Raw genomic sequence first — 10,310 nt, forward strand, 5'->3', positions numbered from 1 at the left:
AACACCTAAGGTATTGTACATAAGTTTTGTCTATAGCTAAAAATGTTATTTTTTAAACAATGTTTCTGTTTAAAATAATATTGTTTCGTGGTTAAAAATGAGTTTTTTTTTTCTATAACATTTAACTTTTAATATATGTTAAATTATATTTCGTCTTCTTATGAACAATTCTTTCCCTATTTTACCATCATAAAATGATTCCACGCATTGCGCGGATTAAACACTAGTTTGAGATAATTACATTGACCATGACAACTAAAGGCTTCTCGTCCATTGTATCTTCCACCCACCACCATGAGTGTTTTTTTTTTTTCACTAAAAAAAAAAGGTAGAAGAAATTTTTTTCATTTTCATTGAGGAAAGAAAAAAAATACTGGAACGGACTAGTTTATGTGCTTTTTACCAATGAGGATTTTTTTTTTTTTGAGTATCAAAGGACAGGAAGTGATATTGGCCCAACAAGATAACAACTGAGCCAAATTTATATATCTTTATAGAAAAGAGAGAGAGTAATGCTAAAGATACCATAAATTTTATTATATTGTTTTTATAAAATGATGTGTTATTAATCACCAAATAAAAAATCAAATATTCATATATTATTTTTTTAAAATTTATTAATCACATTCGTTTATTATGTGTAGTAAAATACGTAGTATCTTTAACATTTTCCAAAAAAAAAAAAAATGCAAAAATGTAAAACTGACCTTCTAACTTTCACATTTTTTCACTTCAGTCTTTTAACTTTCAGTTTTGTCAATTCAGTTCTCTAACTTTCAATTTTTGTCAATTCAAGGCTCCGTTATAAATCTATTACTACTGCCGTTACTGCCGTTTTGCATTTGGTTTTTTTTTTTAATTCAGAATTAAAAGAAAAATCTGGAAAAAAAAAAAAGAAAAAAAAGAAAAAGAAAAGACAAACACAATCATCCACTCGTAGTTTCGTGAAGTTAATGATTCGTGAAATGGAATCAGCGAACTGGGATCTCAACGAAGCTGTGAAATTCATCGAGCCAGATGCTGTTTTCACAAACCCAAATCACCGATCATTTGTTTGCAAAACCATGCTCGAAGGTTTCAACTTCCTCACTTTTCACCAAGTGACACTCACAATCATCATCATCAACAACAACTGCAGCAACAAGAACAACAAGAAAAACATTGCAACCGCCTCTATTTCGACAAGTTTAAGAAGCTCACAAACGTTAATCCGAGGCGCTATCTCTTCGAGAACCCAAACTCTTCCTTTGGGAAGTTCTGTCGGGCCAAGTACCTAAACCTCGTACATGCGAAAATGGAATGCTCTCTGTTCGGTAACTTGAATCAGCGAAAGCTCATAACCTCTAGGGGTGTTCCCGATTCAACTTTCTTTGTAGGGTTTGCGAAAATGGCAAAGCACGTGTGGCTTTTGCGAGCAGGGGCGGCGAGGTTCCTCACCGTTGGTGAACTCACTCTCTCTCTCTCTCTCTCTCTCTCAAAGTTAGGGATTTGATTCTTGAATCCTTTTTTTTATTTTTTTATTTTATTCAGGGAAGGGGAACGACGTAATGTTTTTTTTCTTTTTTTTTTCCAGATTTTTCTTTTAATTCCGAATTTTAAAAAAAAAAATCAAATGCAAAATGGCGTCGTTTTGGCGGCAGTAACGGCAGCATTAACAAATTTGTAACGGAGCCTTGAATTGACAAAAATTGAAAGTTAGAGGACTGAATTGACAAAACTGAAAGTTAGAGAATTGAAATAAAAAAAATGTGAAAGTTAGAGGGTCAGTTTTGCATTTTTGCCAAAAAAAAAAAAATCCCAAAAACTCAAGGAAAAAAAAAATCATTTGTTTGATATTAAATAGCATATATGAAATACACCGCGCTGATTGCACAAGACCATCCTTCATATATGAGAAGTTATCATATTAGATCGTCTTGTAGAGTTATTTGGAGGCCTTTGCACATTTATGAGACCTACGTATTGTAAGAGAACACACCATGAAACAATATTCTCATAAGGTTCTGCTTCAAGGCATCAAATTGTGCATCTCCCTCAAAAGTAACATGGCATAACCCTTTATTTTCATCTTTTAAAACTGCTAGCAATGTGAGTAGCTTCCACCAACAAGGCATCTCTAGGATTTTTTTTTTTTTTTTTTTTTTTTTTTTAATGATGAAACCTCATCATGTTTGCTAATCGGGGACTATTCTTAATTTATTACTGCCTATGAATGTGACTTTTGCTAATGGTTGGAATGAATGCTACGAATGTGACAGTTGTTGGTTTGGATGAATGCTACATTAGGATTTGAAAGTTGCCTGTTGAACTTATGTCATATTTTGGAATAAGGTAACTTGTTTTTAGTGATTTGGAGTACCACGTCGATATTAGTTTTGTAAAATTTTCCAATGAATTGAGGATTTTCTTCATCAAAACAATAACTTTAAAAACTATACAAAACAAAGAATTAAAAAGATAATTGGTTCTCAAACAAAGGAAATAAGCTCATCTCATTTTTGAGGGAAATTAACACACTGTTTTGCATATTAAACATTGAAATGCTTTCACATGATGCCCCAAAATTGCTCAAAATTTAATTAAAAATCAAAAGATAGGAAATCTGACAAGTTCATTCTTCAATCAGAACCTAGAATAATATATTTAATCTATTGGCATGAGAAATTGCTCGCATGATCTCCAGAGTATATGATCCTGATTATTCGTTAAAACGAAAAGGAATACCTGTCGGTCAACAGGCACATCTCAATACCCTTTATAGCCTCTGAGAACCATGGATAAACGGGATTGTTCATCACTCAAACAGACAAAACAACAGGCTTTGATGCCATATTGAAAATCAATCCAATTCTCATAAATAAATAAGGGGTTTCCTTACTAATCAGCATAATCTCAACTGTGCAACAATTCAAGCTGTAGCTTTGGCTTTTGCTTTTTGTTTCTTGGCATTTAATGATGCTAAGCCTGTGCCCAATCCAACAAGGGCCTAAGCTTCTTGCCCTGATGTCAATTCATCATTTTTGGAATCCGCTAGGCCATTCGAAGGATGGCCATTGGCTTCCTTCTTAACTCCATCAGTTTCCCCACCTTCTACCGCATCAGGGGTCATACCTGAATTGATAATATAGAGGAATCGAGTACGTGGTGGCATAGCTTGTACCGGAACGCCATGTGGACGTGTCAAGAGGCCCCTAGCTGCAGCTTTCTTTCTGACTTCAGCTGCTGCACGGGCAGCTCTTTCATCAACTCCCCTCCCTCGAGGAGGATTGTCACCAATTATCACAGCATTAAGAGATTTGTTGACAGTGGTACCCGAACTCCCAGATCCTCCAGCTGTTGCAGCAGCTTGGAATGCCTGTATTGAGTCAGGATGTGTAATACCCCGATTTGATTTTATGATCATCACCGTCATCGTCATTATTAATATAGAGTTGAGGTACTTTATGTGTGTGCATAGTAAGATGGGAGTAGACAATTTTGTGGTGTTACAAAATAGGTGAGAAGATTAAAGTTTTAATGCATACAATTTAGTGCGGTAGTTTAAATAATTAAATAAATAAATGAGAAAGATGTTTATGGGCCTTTTGGAGACTAAAGAGATAAGTTTAAGTGGGTTTTAAAATACAGCTCACTACCCCACTGAGCCCACACCTTTGATATGTTGTATATAAGGTAGAGGAAAAGATAATTAGGGTTTTGATAAGAAATGTTTCATCACTAAGGAGGCTAGAAGGTGTATTTTTCCTTGGAGTCAATTGAAGAGGCAATCAGATTGTTCAAGGTCCTATTTAAGAGTGTGAAAGTTGTAGGCGACTTCAGTGTTACTTGAAGACTTATGAAATTTTAGTTACTTTTGTTTTGTAATTCATGTTTTATATAGTGAAGATTATTTCCAATTTGTGGAGTTTTGAAAAGATTATTAGTTATTTTTGCATTTCCGCTTTAGACTTCACAGTATTTTGGAGATTGTTATAAATTGTGGATTTTAGTTATTGTAAGAGATTTTTCAGTAGTATTGTTTATTGGAGTTTATTGAACTATGTTTAAACAATTTTTTTTTTTTTTTTTTTTGAGTTAGGTAAGGTTAGCAAGTTAGTCATGCATCTAAATTCATGTTTCATGAATTTGGGTCGTGACAGGATGGGCCTGTCTCTCTTGCAACATCAAATATCAAATGAGAAATTCTAACTACCCACCAAAAAAGAAACAATATATCTTTTAGGGAAGTTAGGACAGCTAAGCAAGAAACAAGCACCTGATTGACACCCAGAAGCGTTTTACAGTTCCCAATTTTTCTTTCTGATAATTCAATACTTGGGGGTGGGGAATATGAACCTTGGATGTTTCTGTTAAAAAAACTAAAAGGTATCAATTGAGCTACAAAGCTCTTCGCAATTCTTACTTTTTCTTTGGCCAAAATATACTGTTAGTCCCTAAACTTTAGTCCACGAACAATTTTGTTCCTAAAGTTTTAAGTGCTAGCTTTTAGTCCCTACAAACTTAAAGAGATCCCTTTTAGTCCCTGGAAAGCTTAAAGTTTAAAAGTGATCACTTTTAGTTCCTAATGTGTCTAATTGAGTGATGACATGTCAGTTTTTAATTTGGTCGCATCATCTGAGTAAAAGCAACATTTTTAAACTTCAGGGGATACATTTCTTGTGCGCTAGACTAACAAATAAAAAAAATAATAATAAAAAATTTCTTGTGTACTAAACTTTAGGAGTTGACAGTGTATTTAAAGCCCTTTTCTTTTAACAAAAAAAATAATTTAGAAAGGAATCCATCAAGGGATTTTAATACGCTATGCTGTAGTACCAGGATAAAAAGACCTGGTTTTTAAGAATACAAAACCAGAAATGTAGGGGTTGTAGACACCATACAGAGAATGAGAAACAGACCTTGCAAAAAAGAAAAAAAGCATAAGCACAGGAAAGCATTTATATCTATCAAGCAGAACTGGTTCTGAGATCTGATCCCTTCCCTTTCATCTTGTATAAAGATGAAAATGTACAGAACAAATAAGTAGAAAGAAGAATCCAAAAGTACCTTCAAAATATCAATAGCTTTTTGAGCAGACGCTGCATTCAAAGCTTGGCCTTTTTGCTTTTGTGCATTCATCTGTCAAACAAGGTTTACAAAATTCAGAAACCAAAAGGGAATATAAAATCTTGTTAAGAACACAAAACAACTGTCCAAGAAAATCTATCACAAGTTCACATCTACTCAAGGAGATCCTATATTACCTGTAACTCACGCATCTTAAATGTTTTCATCCAGTTTTGGGAGTCCCATGTCCTTGAATCCTCCTCACCAAGCTGTTTGACAAGTATATCATAGGTTTTCTTCTCATGCTGGCATGCCAAAGGCAATAATTAGTGAATTATAATTAATTGCATCCCAATGATACAAATTAAATTTTACTAAGGCACATACCTGGTGAGAAAGCTTGAAGGCACCCATACAATTGAATGCAATGGTGAGAGCATGATAGCATACAGCAGTTTGGATATGTTCCTCGCCTAGAAGCCTTTCACTTTTTTTCAAAGCTTCTTGCAGATAACGAAGAGCTGTGTTCATATTTCCAATGTCTTGGTACATCATTGCAACATTTATAAAAGTTGCAGCAACATCAGGGTGATCTGGGCCTGATGACAAGCTTAGCAAGAGCAATGCCTGAGACATGTGCTGTAATGCAAGTTCTGCTTGGTTAAGTCCATGGTAGAAAAGAGCCATATTGCCATAACTGCAGTGAACCAAGAATTAGATCTCTATGTGACTGTAAGAGAGGATTGCTTGGACACCAAAAAGATTACAAAATTTTCTCCTGTTATACACAGGATTAGAAACAAATCTTTTTTTTTTTTTTTTTTTTTAGTAAGTAATATACAGAAACAAATCTATTTCATGTTACACATGATTTTCTAACTCATTCTGAAAACCGCATCCACTTTTGATTTCATTATATGAGAATTCTTATTTTTTATTGGTGAATTTATGTACGCATAAAGTAGGTCTTGAACTCATGAGCTCACCCTCTAACTTGCACTTAGAACAGAGAGTCGTTTGAGAAAGAGCTCATTGGCCAATATTTGAAATAGTAACTTGTGGAAATTGAAATAATTACGTTCAATGAGTTTATATCATCAAAAATTACAAATTGACAGATACTATTCAAACATCTTAGTGCATTAAAACAAAAGAAAGAATAAAAGAGCGTGCCTGTGAGCAGTGTCAGGGCGGTCCAAATCAGGGCACCGTTCATTTATTATCAGTCCCTTGTGCTGTTGCATTATCGCACCAGCCATGTCTCCTGCATGATACAAAACCATGGCAAGATACCTGAAAAGTTAAGAAAGGAACACCGGTCAGGCTCAAGCAAATCATAAACAAATTTTCATATTGATCTGCTTTACTCTTGTAAGTGCAGATCACTGAATCGAAAATCAATCTTATAACCAAATAATTGCTAATTTAAAGATGCATAATTTTATAATCAGTCATGTCTTGCAGGGGAACATTAGTGCCTGACAGCTATGATCAAAATCAAAGTACAAGATGCATAAATTTTTATATCACTAAGATCAACCAAACAATATTACCAACAAATATGCAAAACAGGAAACTCACATATACAAACTAAATCAAATTAAGCAATCCCAGGACCCAGCATATTAAGAATTTAGGTGGCTGTACTCAGGTTCCAGGAACTAATCTTATTCCACAAGTACTTATCAAAATAGGCAGTGTATACCAAGAAAAACATATTAGAAAAGTGCTATTTCAACGTGTTGGACAATAGCTAGTTTCAAGAAGACCAGCTAGTTTGGCAAGTGTGGTATAAGTTTTCCAAATTCTGGAAGTGAAATTCCATCTAATACTTTGGTTTAAAATGAATTTTGAAGCTGAGTAATCGTGGTGGACAAACTGTGGCAATGAAGTAACAAATAACATCATTGTTCACAAAGGAAACATGGGAACCAAAATGGCAAAATATTTACATTCATTTCTGTCGTTGCGACAATACATATTGTGACTGAAATAGCATATTCTGGGACTCTAAGCACAGTAATTTACCCTTATGATATATAGTAGTTCCTTATGTTCAGATATTAACAAATCAATACTCATGGAACATGATTTAAGGCATAATAAGTTAGACATGTCCAACGATAAAAGACCCAAACTCCTGACATGTATAATAGGAAATATCTAGACAAAGCAGACAATAGCATGAGAAAGCGCCAAGCATAAGAAGGAAAACGCATAAATGTAATACATCATATACCATAAATATGCAATTGAACTAATCTTAAAACTATTATCCATCCTTCAAAACATGTGCTCAACATAATTTTTTTTTTTTTTTTTAAACATTAGCAATAGTAGCTAAAGAATGGACAATCATTTTTTCTTAATAAAGAATGGGCAATCATATTACAAAGGACAACACCCCTAATTTTCACTGCAATATATTGTGGCGTACTTAAATTCAAACGGGAATCAATTTTGAGAAGATGAACTTATAATTACCTTCTGGCAAAGATTCCGTATAACAGAAACTTTCTTTACACGTGACCTTGCATCCTCTGACAACTCGAACTACAACAATGAGAAAATATATTTCAAACATATTAGACATGAATCACGGAAGGAAGAAAGAATGTGCTTGAGGATCCCATATGATACAGATTAGTCCATTTTATTTTCTACAGCATCAAAAGGAAAAGGACCAATCTAATATGTGATCCCATTTCAGAATATGGCCTCTGAATATGGCCCCTTGACGTCAGATGATGTACTATTGGAAAAAAAAAATCACAGTAAAAAGCTCTCCTAATTGCACAAGTTTTTTTAACTAAGCAAGGAAAAAAAAAGTAATAATAATAACCACCTAATTAAATTTTTTTTGATATAGCCTAATAAATTTACTAAGATGCAACCCAGAAAAAATATTTTTATTTTAAATACTTTTTGCAAGAAATGACTCCTTCAACCTTCTAGAAATATCCAGTGTCCTTGTAGAGACTTGATAAAAACTGATACCTGATATTTGAGTTTCTGAGCTAACATTCATAAATGACAATTGATTCTTCCTTGCAGATGCCCCACCTTTAAACCTTCCTTGCCCCTTAGAAGGCTTTCCTGAAGATTGATGGCCTCCTTGGTCCTTAAAAAATATGAAACATAAAGAACAGCCCTAGGTCAAGATTTCTCCATCAAGAGTAAAATTTCATGTTACCATTTCCATTTAAGAAAATTGAGTGGATTTAGTAAAGATTTTAGATTCTAAACATCATTTAATAATTTAAGAAAAAATTTAAACTTTCTTCTGAAGAAAAAGATGCAACTTAATTGCTTTGAGTGTTGTACAATTACAATGACAGACCACAAACTGAGGGAACATATGGCCTCAAGAGTTAGCTCACAAAAAGCTCAAAGCTGAAAAGCAGGAAAAGCCAAAAAAAAAAAAATACCAAATTTATATATATAATTCTTAAAACTATAATCAAATTTAATCATCCAAATTCACACTCTTCGGATCAAACCAACATTTTTAGCAAATCACGCACAAAAATCGATGAAATATTAAAGGAAAAAACCGTAAGAAACTAATAATGAAAAAAAAAATGAAAATTTACATTTGATGAAGCTGCTTGTTGAGTTCCTCAACCTGCTCCAGATCGGTCAGCAACTGGCGCACGATCGCACCATACGTCAAGGTAAACAGCTCCGCATTCTACACCATTTTTAAAAGTTCCGTTTGGTTCCCGAGAAAATGAATCGGAAATTTTGGAATTGAAAACAGGTAATTTTTTGAATGAGAAAAAAAGGGGGCTTTAGGGCTCACCACACGTTCGACGTTGGCGAAGATTGCGTCGCCGGATCGAGGAGCAACAGGAGGCATGTGATGAGAGAGTGAGAGTGAGATCTGTTCTGATATCTGAGTCTCGCTCTTAATAATTTCTTTGAGAGGTTACGTTTTTGGTCCCAGATTTTTGGAGTGTCAGTGACGCATCATCCGAGTTTCAGTAGAGGACTTGGCAGTTTTTTTTTTTTTTTTAATCTTTTTTTTCTTTGTTTTTTTGGGGGGTGTATTGTCAGGCCAAGGTTGGCCCAGACTAAATTCTCTAAGCAATGGGCGGAGAGAAAGAAAAAATATATTTTTTTTCTTAGAGAGATAAGAAAAGGAGAACTTTAAATGGGTGTTTGATAAAGTAGTTTGAGATGAAATTTTTGTAGTTTGAGATGATATTTTTTATAATTTTTTGAAATATGTGTGGGTAAAAAAATGTATAAAAATGTGTGTAATGTTGTTTAAAATGTAAAAAAGTGAGTTTGGGATTGGGTATCAAACAGGCCCTAGAATATTAGGCCCTGTTTGGATTTTTTTTTCATTACTCATCACTTAATTTTCGTCACTCATCACTCCTCACTTAAAATTCTCCAATTTCCTTAACACCACCGTTTGGCACATATTGTCACTTTTCATCACTCAATTTTTTTTTTACTTTTTGTGAGACTCAAACCTGAGCAATTGGTCAAAGACTGCTATTAGCGTACCCGCCTCACCCTCATTTCTCACAATTTTCTTCACTTCTCATTTCATTTTGCCACCACAATCATAGTTTAACACAAAAATTCCATTCACAGTTTAACCAAAGACTCCATACACCACAGTCACAAAAACTCCATTCACAGTTTCCTAAACTCCATTCACAAAAACTCCATACACCACCAAATAAAAAAAAATAAAAAATAAAAACCTGTCTAGAAATAGCAAGACCTAAATAGAATCTTTTCCAATGGAGTTATTCTCGGCGCCGACAACAGAGCTTCCAGATCGAAGAATGAGCTTCCAGATCGAATCGTTTCCAACGAAGATCCGTCGTTGCTGTGGATACCGATTTTGACGCTCCTCCAAATTGAAGAACGAGTACGATAGCAGCGATGGGTCGGGAGAGCTCGTGGTGAAGCTTTTCAGCATGTGATCGAAGATCGACGCCGATGATCTCTTAGCTTTTCTCGTCAATATATCAGTGGGTATGAGCTTTTCGGCGTGGGAACGGTGAAGGACAAAGAGAAATGGGTTGGCGTGGGTCAGCGTGTGAGTGACCGGTGGAAGAAGAACAAAAAAGAAAGAATAGATCATCGGCATGTGAGTGGTCGGTGAGTATGAGCTTTTTGCTCTGAAGAAGAACAGATAAAGAAGAAGAGAGAAAGAAAGAAAAGTGGAAAAAAAAAAAAAGTGATCGGTGGGAGAGAGAAGGGAAAGCTGACATGACAAGACTAGTGGGACCTAATATGTAGTT

The 10,310-nt window shown here is 34.6% G+C and overlaps 1 protein-coding gene across 1 annotated transcript; it reads right to left on the bottom strand.

Moving 5' to 3' along the window:
• Nucleotides 1-2,625: 2,625 nt before the first annotated feature.
• LOC142615459 (clustered mitochondria protein-like) lies at nt 2,626-9,070 on the bottom strand. Its single transcript, XM_075788199.1, has 9 exons — nt 8,849-9,070; nt 8,640-8,737; nt 8,044-8,167; nt 7,531-7,599; nt 6,220-6,339; nt 5,434-5,743; nt 5,244-5,351; nt 5,047-5,118; nt 2,626-3,355 (listed from the first exon to the last, which is right to left on the bottom strand). The coding sequence occupies exons 5-9, from the start codon at nt 6,327-6,329 to the stop codon at nt 2,987-2,989; spliced, it is 969 nt and encodes a 322-aa protein (XP_075644314.1). The 5' UTR covers nt 6,330-6,339; nt 7,531-7,599; nt 8,044-8,167; nt 8,640-8,737; nt 8,849-9,070; the 3' UTR covers nt 2,626-2,986.
• Between the last annotated feature and the right edge of the window lie 1,240 nt (nt 9,071-10,310).

The sequence above is a fragment of the Castanea sativa genome, chromosome 11 (genome assembly GCF_040712315.1).
Source record: "Castanea sativa cultivar Marrone di Chiusa Pesio chromosome 11, ASM4071231v1".
NCBI classification, from domain to species: Eukaryota; Viridiplantae; Streptophyta; class Magnoliopsida; order Fagales; family Fagaceae; genus Castanea; species Castanea sativa.

Excerpts from the sequence above, each read along its gene's own strand:
- LOC142615459 (XM_075788199.1), bottom strand. The coding sequence starts at position 6,329 with ATGGTTTTGTATCATGCAGGAGACATGGCTGGTGCGATAATGCAACAG. Across the intron at positions 5,744-6,219 it reads CGCCCTGACACTGCTCACAG|TTATGGCAATATGGCTCTTT; the intron begins GCACGCTCTTTT and ends GGTTCACTGCAG. Across the intron at positions 5,352-5,433 it reads CCTTCAAGCTTTCTCACCAG|CATGAGAAGAAAACCTATGA; the intron begins GTATGTGCCTTA and ends TTGGCATGCCAG.